The sequence below is a fragment of the Abramis brama genome, assembly GCF_963993115.1.
Source record: "Abramis brama genome assembly, chromosome: 12".
Lineage (NCBI taxonomy): Eukaryota > Metazoa > Chordata > Actinopteri > Cypriniformes > Leuciscidae > Abramis > Abramis brama.
In genome coordinates, this window is record NC_139974.1 from 10,946,101 (window position 1) to 10,972,715 (window position 26,615).

General features: G+C 38.1%; 1 protein-coding gene across 1 annotated transcript in view; it reads left to right on the plus strand.

The window, feature by feature from the left end:
* Positions 1 to 3,316: 3,316 nt before the first annotated feature.
* efna3a (ephrin-A3a) overlaps positions 3,317 to 26,615 on the plus strand; it is a 108,315-nt gene continuing 85,016 nt past the window's right edge. The window contains exon 1 of the mRNA XM_084131202.1: positions 3,317 to 4,040. Within this exon, the coding sequence (XP_083987328.1) occupies positions 3,931 to 4,040 (110 nt within the window). The 5' untranslated portion in view covers positions 3,317 to 3,930. The remainder of the gene's footprint in view (positions 4,041 to 26,615) is intronic.

Consider the following 26,615-nt stretch of genomic DNA (forward strand, 5'->3'; position numbering starts at 1 on the left):
AGTAGGTGTGTCCCAATTTGCATACTTATGCACTATTCTATGCCATTTTGTAGTATAAATAGTTTGAGTACACACTGAAAATTCCAACAATGAGATGTGCACTTCAAATACCCAGATGATGTAGTTACACTCTAAAAATGGCTGGGTTAAAAACAACCAAATTGGCAACCCAGCGCTGGGTAAATATTGGACAGAACACATGCTGGGTTAAATTAACAGTGACATTTTATCCCAGCAGGCTGGGTTGTTGAGGAAACCCGAGATGTAGTCTTTTTTTTTTTTTTTTACCATTAAAGGTGCTCTAAGCGATGTTGGGTGACGTCACTTCTTGTTGACGTTTGAAGTATTGTCAAACAAAACGGAGGCTAACTCGACCCTCCCTCCTCCTCATACCGTCCCCTCCCCCTCCCACTCCGTGCTTTTCCGACGTACCGTAAAACTTCAAATAATAGCCCGGGCTTTTATTTTCCCAAATCGCCGAACTGCACCAGCTTGTATTTGAGACAGGCATCTATATGAGACGGGCCTTTAATTTAGTGTTGAGATGTTGTTCATTCAGTGTAGGCCTAGAGATAACGATCCAAATAGCATAGGCTGATAGACAAAGCATGACAGTAGGAGGTTACCACATTATATTATGTTTTATTTATAATTCGAATGTGTTTAACAAATCCGTTAATGTAAGAATTAGCCTACTATATTACCGTACATCTTAGATTATTGGCAGCATAAAAAAACGAAATGATGTGACAGCCATGGGCTGAACAATACAAGTTACCGGTAATATCCATCGAGCCTCTGAACTTGTTGCCCGAAACAAGAAAGAATGAAGGCTACCCTGTAAAACAACTGCAATCATGTGATACAAAATGACCATATTCATCACTATCATCATCACCGCGATCCTCAACTACAAGTTCATTGGCGAATTCCTCCTCCTCGTCACTCTCCTCCACTTCTCCCTCTCCCTATTTGGGACTCGGTTTTACCGTAAGTTTTACGGTAAATTTGTGACTTTGCGCGTTCCTTCTCCTTTTTCCCTCTTCTTAGCTATTTGTTCATCGGAACGCCGTCTCTTTGGTCGTGTGTCGGCCATATCAAAATTCAGAATATAATTCTAACGTTAGTCGTTGTTGTTGTCTAGGACATCTCTCCTCTAGCTAACTTCCTACTTCATGCTTCTCTCTCCTCCACTCCCCACACCCCCCTTCATGTGCACGTGCACTAACCCCCCCCAACTAAAATTGGCAGCAATGACAACAAACTGCACATTAAATTTAAAAGAAAAACAATAGGCGAAAAGTCCCCGGATGACCTACTACTTCCGGTGAGATTCTGTAGTGTGCATACGATGGACACTTTACTATCCCATGAGGCCACGGGAGAGGATTTATGAATGGAGGTAAAGTGACACAGCTGACACTGGTAGGTCACGTGATAATGACAACATGGCGGATGTAGTACATCCGGATTACATTCATACTACACACATTCATACTATAGAACTTATTTTTTTAACAGTCACGAAGTAAGTTCAAATTCAAGTGTAGTACCTATTCAGACAGCACGCGATATCAGATGCACTGTAAGTGTGGAATGTTGGACATTTTATGCACTTAATGGTTGCAACTTTAATTACGTGGCGGAGGTGGAGGGGCTGTACTGTATGTACAAAGTACAAAGCATATGATATGAGGCATAAGCAGTTTAAATTGTGGGTGCCATACTGTACATAGCTTGCAGTCATTTATAAGAAAGGGTGGAGTTTATGCAGATGAAATGCAAGTGTCACCAGAGAGCAGAAAGTCAAAAAACAAAAAAAGGGAACACATAACTGGATGAATCATTCACAAGGACCATAATAAAATGTGTTTAAAAAATAGATCCATTTCATGGCAATAGAACAGCGTTTATGATAATAGCCCATGCAGCCTGAACAGCTCGACAGACTTCCAAGGCATTACACTGTAACATCATGTCTAATGATCCAACAGCAAATTCAAATGAGATTTAATAAGAACTAAGCAAATATTGAATGAGTACAATACTATTTCTCAGTAGAAACTGAATTATTAGTTAAAAAATGAAATGTATGACAATTTTCTTCTTGTATCTTCCTAACAGAACAGTTTTATTCTTCTAACCAACAACTGGATATCAATTTATAATAATCCTTTACAAGTTTTGCTTGTCAGACTGTACGAACATGATCCCCGCTGTTAGCCATGTCACACTGTGGAATCTCAGAGTCTGTACGTCAGTCAAGATTCGTCAAAAATGGACACACACAAGAAGAGTTATCCAGAGTTTTACATCATCAATCCGTGACATGTTCGTTGACGTTGAGCTGCATTTACATGCGAGATATAAAATGGTGGCTAGCAAACAAAAACAATCTCTAGAGTTAAATTTTAAAAAAGTGGTGGGTTTTTGACGGTTGTCGTAGGAGAGTCCACACTGCAAGACTGTGCCTCAAAACTTCTGACACTGGCAGAATTTCATCAGAAGTGAAACATGACCGCAATAGTCATTCATCAGCTGTCTGCAAACATGTCAAACTAGTGATGGATTACTACAGATTTTGGTCAAGGATCAGATGAATCCTTTAGGATTCGCAATATTCATACAAAGTCATACATTGTGCACCCGGCTTTAGTAGAAATTTAAGCAAACAATGGATCTGAACGCACCTTCACTATCCTACCTTTGTAAAAACTATTCATACAAATAATGACTTGATTACATGTCATCTACAATGAACATGTTCTCAATGAAATGTCATTTTGATATTTTTGTTGGATTTAAAACGATAATTAAAAAAATGTTTAGGTGGTGTAACTGTCCATAAATTATGAAATAAAAAAAAAGCTAGATTAAAAACTGAAATTATTGAAATTAGTAATTTGGCAATAGCGATTCTTTAACAAGATAAGCAGTGAACCACTGTTGTTTTGAAATATTGGTAATATTTAAAGAATAATGTTGTTGTTTTTTTCTGCATTTTTAAGAAACCAAGACACTTTACACAAGCATTTTCAAAGATTTACTCTTTTATCATCTCAGATATCATTATTTAACATTGACCCACATATCAAATCCAAACTCTGACTAAGAAAAAAGGACAACAAATGACCAAATCAGTAAAAAACATCTCTACAAACCATACCAAATCATAATTATTTATCTTTAGAAAATCATTAAAAATATACAGGTCTTATTAGATGAGTGGGCGGCAGGGGCGTGGCCACTCGGCAACCGCAACCTGTCAATCATATAATGTGGCGGGAGTAAAAACCGAGTGTCAGTGAGGACGCATAGGCTTATGATTGCCTTACTTTTCCTATTACTGTTACTGGCATCATGTGAGTGTTTGGACAAAACCCACAGTGAACGCATAGAGGGAAGCTCACCGAAGTCCAGTGACCGTAAAATATGACTTTGCGAGTTGACAAAATCGTTTTTTACACTTATTGAGTCTGTTATTATTTATTTTCTTCAGTCGACGCCAGTCAGTCACCTAACCAAAGAGACACCTGCCGCTGAAGACGTGTAGGCTAAGTTACTCTCCTTTTTGTCTCAACCGTCCATCGACAGTTTATCGTACCATTGTTCTTCTCTTGTGGAGGATTTTGTTTCAAAAAGGAATTATTCAGTAACTTGTTTCAGTAAATTCCAACAGACCTGCTCAGGATGCCTTGGATGAGTGTCTCTCTGCCATGGAGTTGCATTCGGGAAAGCGCGAAGCTCTGTGACTGAACAAACTAGCCGTACTGCGGCACTATCGCCAAATAAACGCTTTGTGACTGTCTGTCCACTTGCTGAGTCGCAGAAATGTTGTAAAAAGCGTTAGTTTTGCGTGGGACTGGGGGACTGAGAGTCGAAGAAGGCGAAGAGAACACAGCAGGTGCACGTGAACGCAGGAATATTATAATGGCTCTCGCGGCGGTTTCCCTCTACCTCCTCGCGCTTGCCTGGGCGAACTTGCGCCCGGTCCACGGGAACAACCGTCACGCCGTGTACTGGAACAGCTCAAACCTCCAGTAAGTGGGTTCATAAGTTTGTTTGTTTTTTACGTCGGATGTGGGGAGATTTTAGGTCCCGTAAGACAGTTGACACGTAGAGATCGAGGGATAAAAGAATCTCACGAATACATGTCCGGGACATATTTACACCAGACAATCACAGCTATTTTTCCCCTCGTCAAAGCTTAGGTATACGTTATACGTTAAGCACAATTTAGATTTTGTGTAATGTGACTATATATGGCAATTAACCACATTTCATCCCAGATTTTAATTAGCGTAATTTGACCGGATTTATAGGCAGTCTTGTAAAAAGAAGAAGAAAAAAAAGAAAAAAAGAAAGAAATTTGATTTATATAATAATTTTAGGGTGATGCATAACCCGAACATGTTCTTGACAGGTTTCGTGAGATTTATCTGAGAGTTTTGATTTAGTGGACAACACTCTGGTCACGTGCTGTACATTTCGATTCGTGCGCTCAGGAAGTTGATGAAGTGTCTCCTGATTGAGACATGCTTGCTTCAGCCTCCAGACTGATTTATTTCTTTTAGTATCACAGGACTTGATTGTGTGCTGATAGGTGATAATTCACATTACCTGACAGCCTAGACTGGATAGCTGAATAATCTGGGAGGAAAATCATTATGGTGCGTTTCTTCACTTTTTTTTTTCTTTTTTTCTTTTTTTTAAAAATCTGGCCACAGATATTTTTCTTCTCCCCTGCTGCCCTGTTCCCTTGTCTAGGAGAGCATCTATACCGTAGCCTTTCTTCAGTTTAATTTCTTTTGCCTGTAATTACAAGAACTGTAGTGGTGATGAATGAGAAGTCTTGTGCCATTAGTGTTATTATCTTAAGATTGATCACATTTATCTCTCCTCTGATAAAAGGGAGGGCGAGCAGCTCCTCCCTCCCCCCACCTCTTGTCTATTTGTATTCATCTCATCCACTTATCTCCTGGCTTTATTCTGCTTACCCGCCTTCTTCTCGTCTTCTGTATCACTTTCAGTGGTTTCTTTCTTGCTGTATTCCCATCTTTCATCTTACTATTGATATGCATCACTATATGTGATGGAAATAGTATGGAAATATTTCTCATATTCAAACTGAGGGTCAGAATATGTGGCATGAATGTCAGCGAGCATTGCACTCCAAACATGGTTTTAGCATTACTCAAAAACCTCTAGAGCAAACTATGGGCCCAACAAGCACCATCTGCAGCAGCAATTAAGTGTGTAAGAGAGTTTGTGTGTGTGTGTGTGTGTGTGTGTGTGTGTGTGTGTAGAAAAAGATGAGAAGAGCCTCATTAATACCCAGGTCCTCATTATCAGCATCTTCAAAGTGCACAGCAGTCACACGTTTCCCTGTGTGTCACATTCTGTTGATACTGTTATCTATTACCTTTAATTATCCTTTGTGTTTGAACGTAAGTTTTGGTTAGATGTCTACAGTTGTTTGTTTATCTTTATTTATACAGCTAGATAAAAGTTGGCTGTATAGAATAATTTCATTCATTTTGTTACATGAGTAGTATTAATTGTTTCAATTATGATATATGCTGTAGAGAATAGTGAAAGGTTTGTGTATGTATGTCAGCTATTAAAGGAAAATAGCTAAATATACTTTGAGATGTTTGATTAGGTAGGTGCAAGCCTTTCTAAAAAAATAGCTATTAATAAGAACTTGTAGGCTAATGTTTCAGCGGTTATTGTTGTGTATTAATGTTTCTAAGGCCATGTCCACACTAATACGTTTTCGTTTGAAAACGCATCTTTTTCTCTCCGTTTTGGCCTTCCGTCCACACTGAGATGGCGTTTTTATTAATGAAAACAAACTTTTTTGAACTTTTTTCCAAAGTGGATAAATTTGAAAACGGCGTTGTAGTGTGGACTGTCAAAACAGAGGTATTTAAAAACGATGACGTAAGTTTAGTCATGTGACGCATATTGTACCAATAGACATTCATGTTTATACCGCTATTGTGCCTGTTATGTGCTATTCACTTTCACACTGTTGCTAAAATGTTACTTTGCACACTCTTCTTATCACAGTCCTGCAAAGATGACAGAAAATGTACTCACATTTGCTGTCCTTCGGCAATACATGAGAATGGTTGCGTTTTAGACCAAACATATGGTGACCAAACAATGGTGAGATGTTTTACTAAACAAAATGATCCCGTCAGAAGAATTGTGTGATAACTTTAACTTTATTTATTTTTCCATCTGTATCATCTCAGTGAGCTTTTGTGAGGTTTTACGCAGAAACATTTGGAAAACGCCTGACAATGCTAGTGTGGACGGAGAGCGTTTTTAAACGAAAACGCTGTTTTCAAATGTATCCAGATGAATGTGGACGTAGCCTAAGAGTTGTGCATGTTCAAAAGGCAGTGTCAGGGAGTTTGTACCTACATGTCTCTGTTAGTACAGAGTCTATTTCTACTCCCACACTGGGAGAAGATCTGTAAAATAATGCGTAAACTGACCCAGATTGCAGGTAGCCGAGGAACTCTCTGAGGCCTTACGGCATGAATACTGATCCCAGATCAGTCCTGAGAGGCTTAAAGCTTCGGGCCACACACTACTCAGAAGCGCATGCAGGCTTGGTACAAACTGGAGCAACAATCTCCCAACCAACCGGCTCCCATGAGCCCCTCAAGGGCATGAGAGAGTGTTTATGGCCCAGTGGGTTGTCACAGTTCTAGGTGAGAACCTCCTTTTGCGCCTAACGCTCGGTCCAGCTGAGGTAGACAAGTTAGCGGTGGAGTCGGTAGAGCGCTTTGTGTTGGCTTTAGTATCCGGGATCACACTCACTCCGCATCCTGGCACTCACATCGCCGAGACAGATAAAAGAGCAGACTGATAAAAGCGCTTTCATAGATGCGGCGAGAAAACCTTGCTCACGGAGTCTGTTTGAAATTTCACTGTAAAGTCAAGTGAATAGAGGTTCATCAATCATGTGAGATGATGTGTCTGGGGAAAATGCCAAATCTGGAAGAAGTCAGAAAGAACGTGACTGCCTGGTGTAATATGAAAGAAATTTGCACGGAGGGCTTCAGATATGTGTAAACAACTGAAAGGAACATGGATAGGGTGTTGATTCGGATGGTGAGGATGAGTCAGAAGCACACGGCTGGGCTTTTGATTGCATCTGCACGGCCCCATTAGGAGGCAACGCTCTCAGCTTCTGCTGGCACTGGCACTGCAACCCAAGCTCATTACAGCTGTCCCAGCTAATGGAACACACACTCACACACAAAGTCATTTAGTTGCATTCTGTCCAACACACACGCAAAGTCCCTTGCAAACCAGTACGCATACTAATGTACTTTACGCGGATCAAACTGACTTGTAAGCAGAACGAGAAGAACGCTCATGCACAAGAGTGACAGGAAAAATACAACCTAATACACACACACACACACACGCGCATTAAAGGGATAGTTCACCCAAAAATGAAAATTAGCCCATGATTTACTCACCCTCAAGTCATCCTAGGTGTATATGACATTGTTCTTTCAGACGAATACAATTGTAGTTATTTTAGGCCTATATCAGCTTTATTATTGCTGTGAATGGTTGTTTCTGTTTTGAAGTCCATAAAAGTGCATCTATCCATGATAAAAGTGCTCCACACGGCTCCGGGGGGTTAATAAAGGCCTTCTGAAGCGAAGCGACGCGTTTGTGTAATTAAAATATTCATATTTAAAACTTTATAAAGTAAAATAACTAAATAACTGTCCGGCCAAACAAACATACGGATTCGACTTAAGCCTAAAGCGCAACTTAGGCTATGCGAGTAATGCGACACACTGCTGATATTTACTCTACGCCATGACGCACTACGCTACTTCTGATGTCACAGTTATGGCCGTTTGGCCGGAAGCTAGAGTTTTACTTTGTAATATGTTAACCCTCTGGAGTCTGAGCTGTTTTCTGGGCCCTGGAGGTGTTCTGACATGCTCTGACATTTGTGCTTTTTTCAGTTATTTATAAACATGTTAATGGCAAAGGTGTAAATTCACTCTATATAGCACAAACAGGGCTACCAAAATATCTGATCAACATGCATGTATATGTTTGAATTTTTAAGAGAATAATGTTTATGCGTGGTTATTGGAAAAAATAAAAATGAAAGTTGCAGAAATAAGGCCACAAAACACATACTAAATATGTGGCAATAAGACTTTTGACTAATGGATGTGGTCGCCTATAGTTTTTTCTTCAAAATTATGTGAAAATAGTCTTGCTTTATCGTTCACATAAAACCATACATTGATTTAAATTGATGTAAAACAGGTTTTGCTTGGAAAGCCAATATGCGAGGGGGGCGTGAACGAGGAGTGGTTTACACCTGAGAAATACAATGTCCCACCCACTCTGCATAATGATGAGCCATTCACTCAGGTGTGAAACTGACTGAGCCACAATGCAAGGACAAAATATATATTTAGAAGAAGACTTAATATTGACCATTTAAGATTTTGCTTGCATCTATCTTGTAAATATGTTTTGCTATTTTATTAAAAAGGTTACAACAACAATAATTACAATTTCAACAATATTTCAAGTGTACTCTTTCTTTGTAAAAAAAAAAGATTATAGGCCTACATTTTATCTATGTATTCATTACTTTGAATATAGCCAACATTGGAACAGCTAACATCTTAGTTGATGACTTTATTTTTGACAAAAATAGTAGGCTATTTTATATATAGAAATTGCTAAACAAAAGCTTATTTGACGAGGCAGTATATTCTACAGTAAAAACTGTACCCAAATCTACTAAACAAAATGTTGTCTTTCATATTTCGCCTGACTGTAACGTTGTTTTCATGAAATATTAGTGCATATTGTTAATTTGCCGTTTAATACGTTGCTTATACAAATAGCCTACATTTTATTTCAACATATTTCAGTCGATTTTTACTCATCTCAGTATAGCAATACAGTTTGCTAAAACATCATCATTCATTCACACACGTGATTTAAATTTAACTTCTGGCAAAGATGAAGTTGACGATATAGGCTATTGACTCGCGATCTTCGCAGTAGGCTAGTGAACGCACCGGAGAAATGCACATTTATTAGGCTACATAGTTTTTTTTGTTTTGGATGGTTTTGTTTAGAACCAGCTTTCTGTAAATATATTTCAAATTTTTTTAGACATGTGAGGCGAGTAGGCTACGGTCTGGTTCATGATGATCTCCAGTTCAGACCTTATGTTGTGATTGCTAGCCTATATTTACTTTAAATCCAGGAAATTTGTTAATGAAAAAATTATTAAAATTAAGATACAATTGATACAAAACGAAATTCGTTTTAAAGAAAGGATTTGTACTTTCTGTTTTGAGGTCTCTGTGAATGTTTGAAAGTCTTTTAGTGCTTAGAGCGCTCGCGTCCATAATGGAGAACTGTCACGTAATATTGTTTTTTTCCTCATAAATGCAAACAAGAAAAATAAAAGACAAAAGACTTTTAAGTAAAACTTACTCCGAAATTGTGTCCTCGGCGGAATTCGCTCTTCAATATGTTCGTCGTCTGTTATGATTCATTTTCGGACGCGTTTCAGAATGGACTACACGGACAGAGAGAAGGCAGAACTCGCTTCGTGTTTATTTTTCTTTATTTGGCAAAAAGCACCACACTTTGTTTTTATTGTGAGTATACACAAAAATAATACACATTTAACAGAATCGATTGATGTATGAAACTCCTATGGAAAATCAAAGTCAACAGAGTATTTATGAGTTTCTTTTACACTGATAAAAAAAAAGCGAGCTGGTATCGCTGGCGACCGCCGACCTCAGGGGGTTAAATATTAATATTTTTCGCTTCAGAAGGCCTTTATTAACCCCCCAGAGCTGTGTGGAGCACTTTTATGATGGATAGATGCACTTTTATGGACTTCAAAACAGAAAAAAACCATTCACTGCCATTATAAAGCTTGGAAGAGCCAGGACATTTGTTAATATAACTCTGATTGTATTCGTCTGAAAGAAGAATGTCATATACACCCAGGATGACTTGAGGGCGAGTAAATCATGGGCTAATTTTCATTTTTGGTTGAACTATCCCTTTAAATCATTGCTGCTCCCAGGTTCTCTGCTAATTAGCAACGTTTGATGTGGAACATGTGTAGCTGAGCAAGGAACCGTTGGGTACATTTCCTGTGGCGTCGTGGCCTCTTGCACCCAGCACCAGGTTGGTGTCACGGCCCCGTATCAGAGCAGGGCCCATTAATTGGTCAGCCTCTGTCAACATGATGATAACAAATGAGAGCCCTGCTCTCAGACCGCACTCAGAGCTCTAGGCTAGGCAACGGTGAAGGGCTTATGTAAGGGGAGATTTACCTTAGAAGAAAGACAAAATGAAATGTAATATGTGCTGTGAAAGAACGAACATACAGGCTGCAGCACTACGACCTTTAATAGCTGGGTCAAATGAATTTGAAACTAGCTTGTAGTGATTTATTCTTGCTTGTGGTGTGTTGCTGAATAATTTTGTATTTATTTTTCTGTAATTGTTTACCCCTGAAGTAGCTGTGAGACTTGATGATTTGATTGCTCCTGCTAAAACCAGCTAAGGCTCTGATTTACAAAGTTTGAGTTTACAAAAGCTAAAGTGAAAATATGTTTTTGAAATTAAAATATTAAATTAATCCAGTGGCCCTGAAAAGCATTTGGACACAAATATTAATCAAAATGAATGACATGTCAAATCAAGTGCCATTTGATAGCACACTTTTTTTTTCTTTTTTTTAAGCAAAATAGTTTACAAGTTTGTTTTAAAATATTAAAACAAAATGAAGACTAAAATATTTTTGATACTTTAAAATACTACTTTATTTTTCATTACATTAATGAAACTTGTTTATAGTTAATGTGATGAATGACACCTGCGGTTACTGTGCTAAAACACCTGTTTGAAGAGAAACTTTACATTACATTTACATACTTTACAAAAACCATCTTGACATCAGTTGCTTTAAAGTGGCTAGAGAACATATTGCACATTTTGAATGCATTTGTAGATTTTGACTTGTACAATTACGTAAATTAGTCAATTTGCTTAGTTGGAATGCGTCGATAAGTTGCGTTGTTTATGGTCGTCCCCAGTAATGGCGTACTATAAAATGCCATAAAAATCATACTATAACAAATTTTCTTTTTTAAAAGAGAAAAAACAGGTCATTTTAATCTTACAGTTCTCTTTGTGCAGGTTTCATGTCTAGTGCACATCTCTCCCCCAGTGTGTGCAAGTTTTGTCTGACTTAAATGCAGATTTATTTTGGGTATAAATTAAATAATACAGTGTCTGTATAGTGCCAAACGCACAAACATCTTTAAATATGGGTGTGCCTATCTGCCTAACATATTTAAATATTATTCTCAAGAAAATAACTTGCAATACAGTCACTACATGCAATCTGTTACATTGCACAAGTGATTTAGTATCCTATATGTGGGGTCTTTGTAAATCAGAGCCCAAATTGGGTGAAAACAATCTAAAGACTCTTTCTGTGAGCACTTGTCTTGAATTCTGTAAATGTCCCGACTGTATGTGCATGTATTTGCATGTGAATTACAGCACTTCTCATGCTTCCTCATAGTTTTAAGTTTTAAGGTTTTCACATTTGGAAAAAAAAAAGCATCTGCTTTATCAGTGGTTCTGATTTCCAGTCCTATGGACCCACAGCACTGCACATTTAATAGTTCAGTTAGTTCAGTTCATGCAGCTCATTGCAAATAAGCTGATGATTTAAATCAGGTGTGTAAATGAGGGAGAAATACAAAATATGCAGTGCTGTGGGTCCCCAGATCTGTTGAGCACCATTGTGCTAATTCCATTATTATTTTTTATTATTCACTTGATTGGTGGACCACAAAAACATACTGAGGTAGTTAACTTGGAAGTGTTAAAATACTGCCATTAACAGACATTATAGGCAGTGGATGTATTTGAGCAGCCACAGTGCTCTCATGTTTTTATGTAATTGTGGTATGATTTGAAACAAAGCTTTTTAAAGCTTAAAATCAAATTTTAGAGGTGAATATGATGATGCTACCCTTATGGATTGTTTCTTTTGTACTAAATGTTTTCTTCTTTTCAACTAGATGAAACAGGACTAGTGGGTGGGAAAAACCAGTAGGAAAGCCTAGGAAAGTTTTTTATTTAGTGCGCAATCTTCTGTGCTACAGAGCAAATTATCATCTTGACAAATGGTTTCCCTGGGAAATGGAGGCATTGGGTGGAGTGATCAATGACCAGCCGAGCAGGAGGCTTCCTCCTGCAGCTCATTACAGTCACATATACCCCATTAATGAAAAAAAAACCCAGACAAAACTCACACAGTAAAACAAGGTCACATGCAAAGAACAGTTGCTGACAACAAAAAAATGTCTGCTCTGGTAAGCATGTAGAATAAGCTTGTGTTATTCTAACTATGGCTTTCAGGTTTCTTGAATAATTTAAGATGCCAATTTGGTTTAATGCTTTCCTTCTTTACAATACCCTCAGATACAGGTCAAGAACGGGTTCAGGAAAGAGTACAAAAGTTCGTAAAAGTTTTTCAAAAATATTGTATTTGAATATTTGGGCTCATAAAAAACGAATATTCGAATATCCATTTATTTACATGAATTTCAACGAGAAAGACGTTATTTTTTAATCGAAGTTTTCACTAAGCTTAGGATTTATCATGGATTCACTGCATTTACAGTCAGCAAAGCAACATGTAGCAAAATTTGAATAGTAATTTTGTTTTTCGAATAATTATTACAGATCGAATATTTGAATATTAAACTATTGGTGCACACGCCTAGTTTTTAGTGATGTTCATTTTTGTAACTGACTGCTTGAGCAGTGGGACTTTGGGCGATTGAACAAGTTCTCTCGGTGCTATTTTATTTTGTTAGTCAGTTTTCATCAGATGCACGCTTAGTTTCTTATACCAGAGCTATTGCATATTGAAGACACTGTTGAGTTAAAATAGTTCAATTTTTTAAAAGCATGTCTCATGCCCTGCATGCCATCCATTTTATCAGTTGTGCTTCATTAACTATTTAGCTGTTTTCACATCTCTCTCCAAATTTAGTCTTTAGTGCTATGACCGTCTCAGACTGAAAGCCACCATGTAGAGTGTTGATGTACAAACCGCAGGGTGCCACAAAATGCCACCATAATTAATCTAGGGCCTGACAAAAAGGACTGCCCAGTGGCCAGCGTGAACGATGCTCAGGACAGTTGACAGAACTGTCACTAGCCCGATCGAGCCAGTGCTGCATCGTTTGAAGTTTATCATTTGTAGCAAATTAGCTCATGGGACATGGGAATATTTAATCATAACACATTATAATTTATTATAGGGCTGGAACGGCGTGTGGTTTCTCCAGGAGTGGGCGTAACGTGCAAACGGCTATCTCATTGGCTGGCGCTCATCTATTACCATCCCTGTTTTGGTTTCAGCAAATCAGTTCGAGTGAACTGAAATAATAATAAAATCTTATAAATTTGCGCAATTATTACTTTCTTCGTTTAATATTGATGTCACTTCCAAATATGTGCTTATCCATAATGTTTATGTGTAAGGATTTCTTTTGTTGTTGAATACTGTGATTTATGATTTGAATGATGTAACTTTGATTTAACATATGTAATGTCAAAAAAGGATGCATGTGTATTATGCCCTCGAATGTCTTTCTTGGATGTAAAAAAAAAAATGTAATGAATTCAAAACCTAGCTCCTCAAGTCAGTCCTCATGCCAAGGGACTTAATTTGTGCAGGTAGATAAAAATCTATTTCAGTCTTTGAGGTTTTTTTTTTTTGTTTTTTTTTGCCCAAGAACAAGAGGAAAGTCAGTTATCGATGGAATGGAACACGGAATAAAAAAATATTACTGGAGCAAGGAATTATTCAAAAGATGTTAAAAGAAACTGAGACTGGCAAATTAATTAACACTGAGAAATTAGGAGCAACAGTGAAGATTAGAAAATTAATTGGAAATGTGGGCTATAGAATGGGAAGGTTAGAGGTAGGCCTATTTTTCTCCTGGAAAAGGTTAAATTGAGGATGATTATTGAACAACATGGTTTTAGTTATGTGGATTGATGCATTTAGGCAAGCGAGCATGTGTTGTGCTAGTCTGTCGCCGTTATGCGGTGGCTGCGCTCTCAAGAAAAGAAAAAGACAAGTGGATTTGCCAGCTGATTACATGCAAGTCTGTCCATCTGGCTTGGCATGATGACAGAGTCTCTCTGATTCTGCATATCAAATGTACCTTATTCCAGCATTCAGTATTCAGTCATTCATTGCCAATGAATTACTACGGACACAGAGGAAGCAGGAAATGCCTATTTTTGAAATTTGTAAATTTGTATGTGTACCAGTCACGTTTTCTCTTTGTTTCTCTTGATTCCTACAAATTCCGATCAATCGCAACTCTAATCGATCTTTATTGCTGGAAGCAAGATTAACCTGTTTTCCCGTTTCTCCCAACAAGGCTGGATCATTCCTGTAGAAATGACACATCTGTGCCTAACATCCCCCTGGTCCTGTGCCTACTGCATGCATAAAGAGAAAGACTGCCTCTGTCTGCTGTCTGAAGAAGCGTACGCAGAGCGGTTAGGTGGATGTATGTGTCCGACCTGTACCTTCTCTTTATTTTCGGCATGGAGGATGACAGTCCGTAAGGACCTCTGTGAATTCCCTGCCACGGTGTGACTCATGCCTACAGCCTTTGCCAAGTAAAACCAATGGCTTGCTGCATAATTTCTCTGTGTTCCCTCAGGAAAGTCAGATTGAGGAAAGGGAAAGTGGTCGATCCCAGCTGAATGCAGAAAGGACCTCTAGCCTCCAAATAAATATATAACCATTAAATACGAGCCGTTGGATGCCTGAAGAGCGGTCGATTTCGGGCCTTGTGATAATCAATGCGCAAATTCATTTTTTTTTGCTTGAATGTGACAGTGTGTGAGAAATACCAATTAGAATTGAGAGCGGGAGTGGGAAGAGAGGAGGAATTGATTTGAATTTGAGAGGAGAGAGTGTAAAGCTTGCCTCTCTCAAACACTCTACCCTGAGATCATCCCCTTCTGACTCCTAAGGAACAAAAAGTGAGAATGCATGAGAGATGGAAAGCAAAAAAATAGATAAAAAAAGATAGTCAAATGGAAGTCATTGATGGGGTGGAACATTTGGTCATCATGGATCAGTGGAAGTATAAGGTTTTATGAGGGCCTCATTTCCATTTTCCAGGGATTTGTTCAAGTCCTTAACCTTAAGTATTACAGTAAAAAAAGTGTATAACTTATCCTGCAATTGTGCTATGAACACAGACGATACCTGAAATCATGCTTTTCTTAAGTGATCTGGCAATTTTTGTGAGTTGAAAACTTGCCAAACGTAGGCTATAGCAATATCTCACAACCAGCCAGAGCACCTGAGCTTTGAGGTTTTGTGATTTTTGCACAGGCAAGCACCACTTGTATTTTCTTCAATATTAAAACTAGTTTAGTTTCCATTTTCATTAGCATCTTTTTCCAGTTGCCATTACGTTTTTTTTTTTTTTGGGAGTAGAGGTTGAAGTTTGACTGAACTTGTGCACCATAAGTGTTGAAAAAAAAAAAAAACTTTAGTGATCATTTTAAACCTGTAATTTTGTAGATCTTAAGATAGTGCCTTTTAGATAAATGTAACACTTAAATGGACTGCTTGCATTGGCCTCAGAGCACTTCTAGTGCTTCTGTCAGGTAGTTGTACAGCTCCATTTGATATAATGATTGTAGCTATCCACTTGTGCACCATAAGTGTTGAAAAAAAAAAAAACCTTTAGTGATCATTTTAAAACTGTAATTTTGTAGATCTTAAAGTCCAACTGAAATCAAAATTGACCCTATTTACTTTGTTAGCGCATATTACTAGTCTTGTGGTGAACAATTAATCCGTGCAAGTTAAAACACAGAAAAAAATTGTTTGCCGTCGTAATCTTTAATCAAAGTCTGAAAAGTTACTTCCGGTCTGGAATGGCGTCCCTTCTCTGATGACGTAGGTTTGAGGACTTGGGTTGGGAAACCCTTAACCACTCCCCTCAAACCGTTAGTCTGCTATGAGTGAGAGATGGAGAGGAGGAGCGCTAGAGTAAAACCCTGCCCTCTGTTCAGTATTCCGTTTCACTGGGAAATACGTCACAGCACTGGAGAAAAGTCGTTTGCAACTTCCGGTTCACGCGGACTTTAAGATAGTGCCTTTTAGATAAATGTAACACTTAAATGGACAACTTGCATTGGCCTCAGAGCACTTCTAGTGCTTCTGTCAGGTAGTTGTAAAGCTCCATTTGATAAAATGATTGTAGCTATCCACTTCATGTTGCTAACACAAAGAAAGCCTTGTGAAGTCTGTTCAGGATAGTATATATAAGCTTATATCGAGCATTTTGTTGTCTGCAATTGCTGTTTTTATGCTTAGGCTCATGGCCCCAATAGCTGTAGGCCTATACTTTCTTATCGTTGTATTATGGTCCTTAGGTGGATTAGAAGTACTTCATTTTATGTGACCAAAACATAGGCTGTGAGGGATAGAAGTGCATTATGTTGATGTTTCAGGCAACAAACCATTGAAATTCTTTCTTTCTTTCTTTCTTTCTTTCTTTCTTTCTTTCTTTCAAGTTTTTAATGTTGTTTACATGTCTGTGGTGTTTTTAATCTGCTTAATAAGACAAACCATGTGCAAATTCATAAGTCAGCACATTTGCTGAGTATTTTCTCCTTAAAACTGCTGTTAACCAAAGACGGTCTCAAAAACACTGTTTGAAATCATTGGTGTTTCTTACATCACAAACTACCTTGTATCCAATGCAACATGCGGGCGGGCTTTAGCATATCATCATTACTATGCTGTGAAGCAGGAAGATAAGCCAGAATATCCCACTATATTTTTCTGTTGATATGAAAAATTAGACGGGTAGATTAAAAGGTATATTTAACAATATAGTGGGTGAATTATGTATATAATGTATATTATGATGTTATGATGAACTATAGGCTATGCCTTTTTTCGAGTTGTTCAAAGCGTTTCTAAGGATACTGGTTTTTAGAAGGCGAATGCAAACATGGTTTGTGTAACATTAGCAACACATTATTAGCTGTTTGATAACGTAGTCAAGCTAAAGGCTAATAATATTAATTACCGTTATCTGTCCAACGTTGGAAAGAGCGATATCTTTGTGCAGCGTTTACTACAGTAACTTGAGTAAAAGTTGACTGAGTGGATCTCTGAGCTGGTGCGAGTGAGTGGAGGCGTGGCTAATTTGCATAATCATGAATACTTGTATACTAAATTATGCAAGGGTGTAGAGTTACATTCAATGTACAATTAGAACAAAGTCAATGCATTGTGATAAACTGTAGTGTCTCAGTCTACATTACACTACATAATACACTACATAATTGCATAATATACTAGTCAAAATTGCTGGTATTAGGTAAAGGGACACGCTCATTCTAGAGCAAAAGCTTACTCAAAGCTAACAGACATGAACTAAAAGCCAAACACTTCTTTTTTTTCCTCTCTTTCAAATTTCTAGCCTTGGAATAGACATGTTGTTCACTCAAAGTCTTGTTTTTGTTTGCATCCAAATGAAACTTGCACTGTTTTTCAGGGTTGTTTTGAGCCATGTCTTTGCTTCACTCCAGGTGTGTCATGTGAAAGAGAAAAACATGTTCCAGTGGACTCTGTTTGTTGTATGAAAGGTACCTGTGTGTGTGTGACATCACTCCCTTGAGTCCCTCTGATTGCCTCCCTGGAGAGTCACTGTCAGCACTGTTACCTAATCATCACACTTGTCACAAGGTCAGGAATTCTGTATGCACTTGCCATGATGACCACAAAATAACAAAAGAGCCATACGTATCTTGTATTTTTTTAGTAGGGATGCCACAATTCTCAATATAATATTGAACCATTCGGTACGACATCCACGGTTCAATATGCGCTTGCAAAATGCCTCCCCGTAAATAAATATCCAATCACTATGCACTAAAGTTAGGGGGCGCTTAACCATGCTTGCAATGCTGGTATCAGATTTCTCACTTTAACATGGCAAGTAGGGCTGTCACTTTACGCTCGAAAACCGTTTGCACAATCGATCGGACCAACCAACACAAGTTTCGAATACGAAAATAGGGAATCGATTGTAACGGCCTTCTCGGAGGGCGTCCAGCTCGTCACGATACGCTCGCAGCGAACGCGCATCACACAGCAACTGCAGGCTCTGACAAACACACATAACAGCAAATTATACTTCTGCATAATGTGTCTCTTTTTACTACAAAAATGTGAATTCTGCTGGTATTCAGACAGTCTCATGCATACAGATACAGATTCAGGCTACGGGCTACAAAATTTGTTTGACATTTCTAATCGTAAACACAGCCATGTTGAAGACTGCAGTAATGTTTTTCATTGATGTAATAGCAGTCCACTCTGCTTATTGTTTTCCGAGAATGTTGCACTCCTGTTTGTCATTGTGCACGAAACTTCATGCCAATAAATCATCAGAAATATTGCTGACTTGTGCGTCTCAAGCGCCCTCTTTACGTTCGTCCTAATGCCTGTTAGTTGTCCGTGGATTTGCCTATATTTGGCATTTAAAATGTAAATGTCTTTAGACATGGAAAATCGTTTTTACAATCGATTCAATGAACACTTATGTCTCAAAAATCGAACAGGATTTTTTCACAAAATGGACAGCCCTAATGGCAAGTGGTGAAGGGAGGCTGCAGTACGAGGAAGCTCCACCTTCTTTCAAATGTGTGGGGACATTTTGGTTTTGCCGTTGAGTATAATGCAGAGGAAGAAAAAACTAACAAAAAAATTGTGTGTAAGCATTGTTTTACATGTGTCGTCTACTCAAATGGAAACGCTTCCAACATGACCGCACATCTGCGGCGCCATCACGCAGTGATATCACTGTCTGAAAGCAGGATAGCAGAGCAGGTATTACAGTCATCCAAAAAGCAACAGTCCCTCGCTGATTCCTTCCAGCATACATACCCAACTGGTTCTGAGAGACACAATAAATAAATAACAAAGGCAGTGGGGGTGTTCATTGCCAAAGATTTGCAGCCGTTTTTGGTGATTGTAGATGTGGACTTTCGTCACCTTATGAAAGCGCTCGAGCCGCGTTTTAAAGAACTACCATCTTGTAAATGTTTACAGCGCTGAGGTAATTCACGACCTCTATGAAATGAAACACAATAGTATCGTAGATGAATTTGCTAAAGCACAGAGCCTTGCTCTCACTACAGATAGTTGGTCCCCGTGGGCAACAGAGAGTTACCTCACTGTGACTGTTCACTACATGTCGATTGGGAAATTAAGAGATGTGTTCCCCAGTTTGTATATGGGCTATTAACAGCTGTGAACTGCCAGTGTTCATTTTTATATACATTTATTTTATATTATACAATACACTAGGAATGTGTACAAGTGGATTTGTTTGCTTATAAGTAAAATAAAGAAAGAGTATTGCAAAAAGATAGTATTTTTTTTCTCCTTAAAGGGATAGTTGAGTTATATCGATATCTGAGAACTTTCTGTTCATCCATAGACAGCCTATACAAGTGAAACTTTGAAACGTGCTGTGTAACCAATGAGGTGCATTCTCGTCTGTCATTCATGTTCCGTTGAGCTTCTGTTTTGGTTCGCTGATCAATGTTTATATGTAAGTAAAAGCCTAAATTAAATCTGTTCATCATATAAAGCGATCAATTTTCTTCTGAAAATTTGGACTAAACCACTTAATTCATATGGATTAGTTTTACGATCTCTTTATGAACTTTTTGAAGTGTTTATAGGCTGTCTATGGTGGGACAGAAAGCTCTCAGATTTCATCAAATATATCTTCATTTGTGTTCCGAAGATGAATGAAAGACTTATGAGTTTGGAACAAAATGAGGGTGAGTAATTAATGACAGAATTTTCATTTCTGTCAGGTCCATTAAGTCAAGAACACACAGCCAATAAAAATAATTTAAGAATTTTTATTGAATAGATTGCAAACAGGTTGATGTTCCTGAATTGAAATTTGGCGTTATGGCTCTGTTCAGGGAGTCCTCTGACCTTTCATGAGCACCATGAAATAGCAGAGAGTCAGAGGACAGCAGCAGCAGCATTAGGGAACGTTCACACAGTTTAGGACTGTGAGAGCTAAAATATCCCCCCTGTGAACAGAACAGGCAACATGACATAAAGCAAAATGCCACGTTATGCATAAGGAGGAGCTGGGGAGGTGGCGGGCAGCAGTAGCGAGCAGCAAGCATGTATGAGCAAACTGAATGTGCTTTAAATAGGGCGCCTTGTTTGAGCTTGGCCATTGAGCAGCGAGGGGAGTTACCCATTATTTTTTATAGTGCAATCAATAAATTAATTGTACATTTTGAAAAAACTTTTCCATTCTATTAGTTTTTCTTTCTTGTTTTTTTCATAAATAAGGGTTTATACTAAGTAAACAAGGACTGACATTTTTAAAATTAGGATTAGGGTTACGCGTGCGCTTTGATGTTTTATAGAGTCTCACTCCAGCCAAAGTCCCAAAGTTGGCAACCCTGCTAACTGTATTGTTGCATCCCTCCCTAGTCCTTAGTCATCTGACAACTGTAAAGGCACTGCATTCCACTATACTTACAACACAGTGCAGTGGGATACTTGGAAAAAGTCTGACAAGAATGTGCCATAGGACATTAATGGTGGAAGAATATCTACGGAATGTCTCTCTAGAACAAGGCGAGCGAGAGTGCACGTGAGTGCACATTTGACATCAATCGCCATCACAAGCCATTAGTATTCCATCAGCTCCAAGGTTATGGAGTGTTCACTTAACCGAAGCTCCAAATCCTGTAGAGATGGGTTTCCCACTCCTGACAGGTAAAGCCAATTCCAGACTCAATGATTTGAATGCAAATGCTGTAGTGGAGAGCCACCACAACTTAAAGTCCCATTGTATTATTGTACAGTATGCCTCTGACACTGAAGAGGTATCTATTATTTTCACTGGCTAGATAAATTGCTTTTGTTCTCAAGATGCAAATGTTCACACATTGCAATGTGATGGTAGTCACCAATCCATGGAGTCTAATCGGTTAGGTTTACTTGAGGAAAACACAATATAATAAATATTTTAATATATATTCTCTGTGTATATTAATTATTTTATTCTGTGTTAGTGTAATCATAGAAGTAGCAGAATCTCTATGTTTTCACAATGTACAGTATGTATATGTCTTTTTGTTAGGGATGCACAATATATCAGTAACCGCATCAGAGATTTCTAATTCATTTTTATTTATTTTTTAATACATTGGATATTTAATTGTACATTCTCATTTTAGTTTTTACATTTAGATGACATTTGCTGCCATCTAATGCTAACAATGTTAATCTTTATAAAATAAATTATTAAATAATTACTATAATCTTTAATCAGAAGATGAATGTCTAGGTTTCATGCTGTACATTATAATTGTGATGCCTAAATTCACTTGTAGCAATTAAAAATTATTTTATTTTATTTTTTAGTGTTTTATGTTTAATTTATTTAGGTAAAAGTATAGAAATACTGGCCCTTACATGAAAATAATTATTGGCATATTGGTATTAGTCAGAATTTTAATATTTTGTGTATCCCTATATATTCTCTGAAATGTCTTAAAGTCCCCCTATGGTGAACATCAAGCTATTAATGTTAAGTTGTTTATACTGTATGTCTATGTGGTGTTTTTAATATAGGGGTCTGAAGTGTTTTCTGGGCCCTGGAGGTGTTCTGACATGCGCTGACATTTGTGCTTATTTCTGTTACTTGTGACATTTTCATGGCTAAAGTCTGATTACACTGTATTCAGCACAAACTCTGCTACAAAAATATGTAAGCAGCATGTATGTTAAAGTTTGTAGTTTTGAGATAATGACATTTATGCATGGTTTGTGAAAAAACAAAAAAACTAAATTGTCACTAAGATAAGGTCATGAAACCCATACTGATTATTTCTTCACTAGACTTTTGAAAATTGTATCACGTAGCCTAGAATATTTGCTTCAAAACTATGTGAAAATCATCCTGCGTAGTCAATCAGATAAAACAATATATTGATTTAAAATTTGTAAGACATGTTTTGTGTAAGAAAGCTGTATGCGAGGAGGCGTGAATCATCATGAATATTGATGTGTTTGGTCGTTTAAAAACCTTTATAAATAATCTTGATCTATAACATGAGATGGGCGCCGCAATGTTGTCCTGTCAGTCGGATTTACAGCACGTAAATTCATCAGTTTCTCCCGAAATAAATGCAAGAAAGTGGCCGGTGAACTGAGAAGAATAGAGTAACTTTATAGTTACGTCCACTATGTTTGTCTGATATGAATAACACATGTCGGTAAATTATATTTGAATAGATTGTTATTGCTGCTTCCACAGACATCAGTGTGTATTTTACAAACTCCAAATGTATTGTTTTACTCGTGCTTATGTGTATTTAAATATCTGAAACCTAAAATAAACATTATGAGGTTGAAAACACTGCTTAGTTGTGATATGTGAGTGTGACAGCGCTGAACGCGTCCGACTCTGGCTCAGCGCCAGCCAACGCGCGAAAGCACAGTTTGAATCTGGCAGTTATGCGACATCTCAAATCGGTAAAATTAAATCTGTAAAATTATAGACGTAATGAGTGCCACATAACGTGAAGTAACATGGCATTTTATTTTGTTTGAAATTTAACTTGTCCAGTGGGCCAACTCATTTTCTCTTCCACTTGTCCTACAAAAAAATCCACTTGTCCCGGACAAGCGGACAAGCCTTAATGTCGAGCCCTGTTACTCACAATAGCCTATATTAATATAGCCTATAGTTTCCATTCGTTATGACGTTATGAAATGAAATTGGATTAAAAACATAAAGCCTAATGTTTGGCGCATTTTGCTTTTTAAACGTACAGCGCGAGTGACTCATACTCACAGCGTGTGCAGAGAACATATTTCAACATGTTTCTGTCTATATATATATTTTAGTCTGGCACCAGTTTAACTAGTAGCTACAATGTAAAGTTTATGCAACAATAACATGCTTACTATTATGAGTGTCTTACCTTAAAAATCTTTCTCATAATCATGTCGTGTTCTTCTAATTCTTCTGAGGTAAATCCAAGGTAAACGGCAGCACAAACACAGTCTTCCAAACTTGATGAAAAGCAGAGGAATACTGGAGTCTGATTCTTTGTTTTGAGGTGATGGGGCGTTTACAGGCCTACGTTCCTCCACATGGACCATTTGCATGTCAATCGCTTGTGCGCACATGGGTTTGGTCACCTTAGAGCTAATGAGGACACGTTTGAGAAACTGTACATGTCGTTGCTTTCATAAGGATTACTTAAACAGAGAATATTTGTTTTTGATATGATTTAGGAGGCGGGGATAATTTGCATATTCAAAGAACCGTGTGTATACTAAATGAAGCAAGGGTGTAGAGTTATATTCAAGCTATTTTAAGACGAGACACTTTTTTTTTCAAGGAAAAAACTTTTAAATATGTCATTTTGGTGATCAAAGATGAGTTATAAGGGATACAATTATTGACTACAGGAAGACTTTAAGAGAGCACAGTGTGTGATAGTGAAAATTTAAGTCTTTAGTAAATTTGACAGGCAAATTTTGAATAATATACTCGTATATTATAATAATATACTAGAATTTTTACATCAACAGCAAAATCATTTCAAATATATTAATCAGGACTATGTGAGGTGTCAACTTTTAGGGCATATCTGTAATTTAGGATTTTCATTTGCTCTAATCTCTTTTTGCATTGTCAGAGCATGACTTTAACGACTGTACCGCTGGGTGTCATGTCTGAGATTTTCTTTCTCCTGAAGTCTAAAACGTTTGAGTTTAATAAAGAGACAACCACCTCTGACTCTCCTTTGAGCGGAGTTAAAATAAGGCACTTCAGACAATTCATCAAGAAAAGGCTATTTTGAATCTTGACGTAATAATTAGTTATTCTGTTATAATTGAGAATTTGCCTATTGATGCAGTAATTATAAGATCTCAGACCCTTTGGCTGCCATCAGCACAGTAATGAGAACATCAGAGGGAAATTGAAATCTCTCTCCAGTGTTTTGCACATTTACTCATGCAAAAATGTAATTCGACCTCTCTTCAGTGGCAGTCGGGGGCGACCAGAAGTTAAATGCGACTACTTCAAACGTCCAGGAAAGTTAAAATCAGTGGAAACTTCCAAGCGAAGCGAATCCATTTCATTACAGCACGAGGCACGATGTAGTTCGACGCCAGACGCTTAGATTAAATGGTGTGGACGGGATGTCATTGCATAGGAAATTACATACAATGTTACTACTGAAGGGCAACAGAGTAGGAAGTCTCAAAGACAAGTTGGTGGAACTAATGTCTACTTCATTTCTAGGTCTAAGGAGCCTTCATCAGAGCTCACTCCATCGCTCTGATCAACCTACATTTGTTCGGTGATTGAAAAACAAGACTGCAATTATCCTCAATGTGTCATCCTTGAGCGAGCGAAATGGGAAACGAAACCTTCATCTCCATTGATTAAGCCCAGGCTGCCTTGAGTCTCTCAGTGTCGCCCCATTTCACAGCTAAACTTGGACTAGAAAGCACAAGCGGAGATCGATACAAATCCAACTCCCCCCAAACCCCCCCGCCATCCCCTACATCGACAAGGGCAGCACAGCATGGTTGCGGCTGAGGCTCCCTCCACATTTCAGCCTCATCATTTACTCTTGTCTCGTGTAGGCCTGCATCACAAATCCATTTGGCTGCCTTGATGTGTAAATTTCTTTATGGTTAATACATGAGCTTAGGCATCATCTGTCTACTCTTTACAAACATCCACAAGGTTTAATCTCTGCTCTTTCCATTGATGGGCCTTCGACTTGTCTCTCCATACGTGTGTGACCAATCATTTAACTTATATGCCGCGCATGCAATGCATCTCAATTGTGGATGTTAAAAAAAAAAAAAAAGGTCATTTGTGCATAATAGAGCATCGTTCATGGGTTCATCCCAATTTTTTTTCCTGGGGGGCGAGCAAGACATGTTTCTGTTTACAATGTGCAGAGCAATTTGGTTGGGAATAATACTGTGCGCTTGAGTAAATTTGTGAACATTGCGAGTGAGTCTGCCTAATGATGATACTGCGGAAGACTGCGGCGTGTGTGTGTGTGTGTGTGTTAACTAGGAAACTCTCTGAGAGTCCAGATCTCAGATCCTAACCACACTGTGTGTGGGTGTTTTGAATATCAATGTCCTGCTGTGCTCTCTTCTCGTCCGCCCCTTAAAGCAGGAGAGAGGGAACGTGTGCTTGTCCATTGGTGTTTGTGTATTCTCACACATAGGTGGCATATGCAGTTTCATTGTTTATTAAGCATACATGGGTTTTATTGTTTATTTTATTGCTTATTGTGTATTTTGGAAGCACGTAGAGATGCAGACCGTGTAGGTACCTCAGGCAGGATGTGTGTTGGTGTGCGAGTAGGTGGATGCATCACCGAGTCGAGTGTGTACAGTAGCCTGTGTGGGCGAGTTAGTTTGTACGCAATGTCAGGGAGTCATTTAGCTCTTGGTCTTTGTAGTCGTCCACGGCCCACAGATAAATATGTGTGAGTGTTTCCAGTTAAAATACACACTTGATACTGGATACCTAATGAGCAAATCTGTGTGGGTATGAGAGACAGGAAGAATAGAATAGTCCTGCTCAAGCTCTGCGTCAATGGAAAATCCCAGAGGAAAGGGCATTGATGTGGGAGGTGTGTGTTTAATGATTGTTTGTGTGTTGAAGAATTGGCTTTTATGACCATTATAAAAGCTATGCTCTGAATGAAATATTGCAACCACATTGCATGTTTAATTTAGCTAATTAATTTAGTTGATTAATACAAATATTTAGCTTTTTAACTTTGCTTGTCGAATTTGCGGTTACTGCTACCAGTTTATTTGTCAGACTGGAAATGGAGGGGCAAGTTAAGTGCATTGCATTGTGGGATCCCAGACTGCTTGCTCAAGTTGTACACTGTGAGTTTTGGCAAAAACAGCCATGGCTCTTCTGTAAGGGCAGGTGGGGAGGTGTCCCACCAAAATATTCATCCAAAACATAGACCTATATAAACCTATTAAACTGAACTGCACCATGGTATTATGGCAGAGATGTGGTATATTCATATCAAATTTTATTATATTATTAATGTAGACATGTCATTAAGCTATTGTGTTTGTGCATTTGTATTAAAAATGTATTTAGGCTACCGTTTTTGTTAATGAACAGACATTTACATATTCTACCCAACTCAAGCTACAGTCAAATGTTCATTTCTAGAGACAAAACGCATAATAATATTAATATTGCAGCCTGCACTGCAAACTGCCGAAGATACACGTCATCGAAGTCACAAACACAATCTATCGCCCGTTAGAACATACAGAAACTAAGAAAAAAAAGTTTTATCATTATAAATGTTTTGAATATTCTACCTCTATTTGTGCCTGCTGCCTGCTGTACATCTTTCTGTGA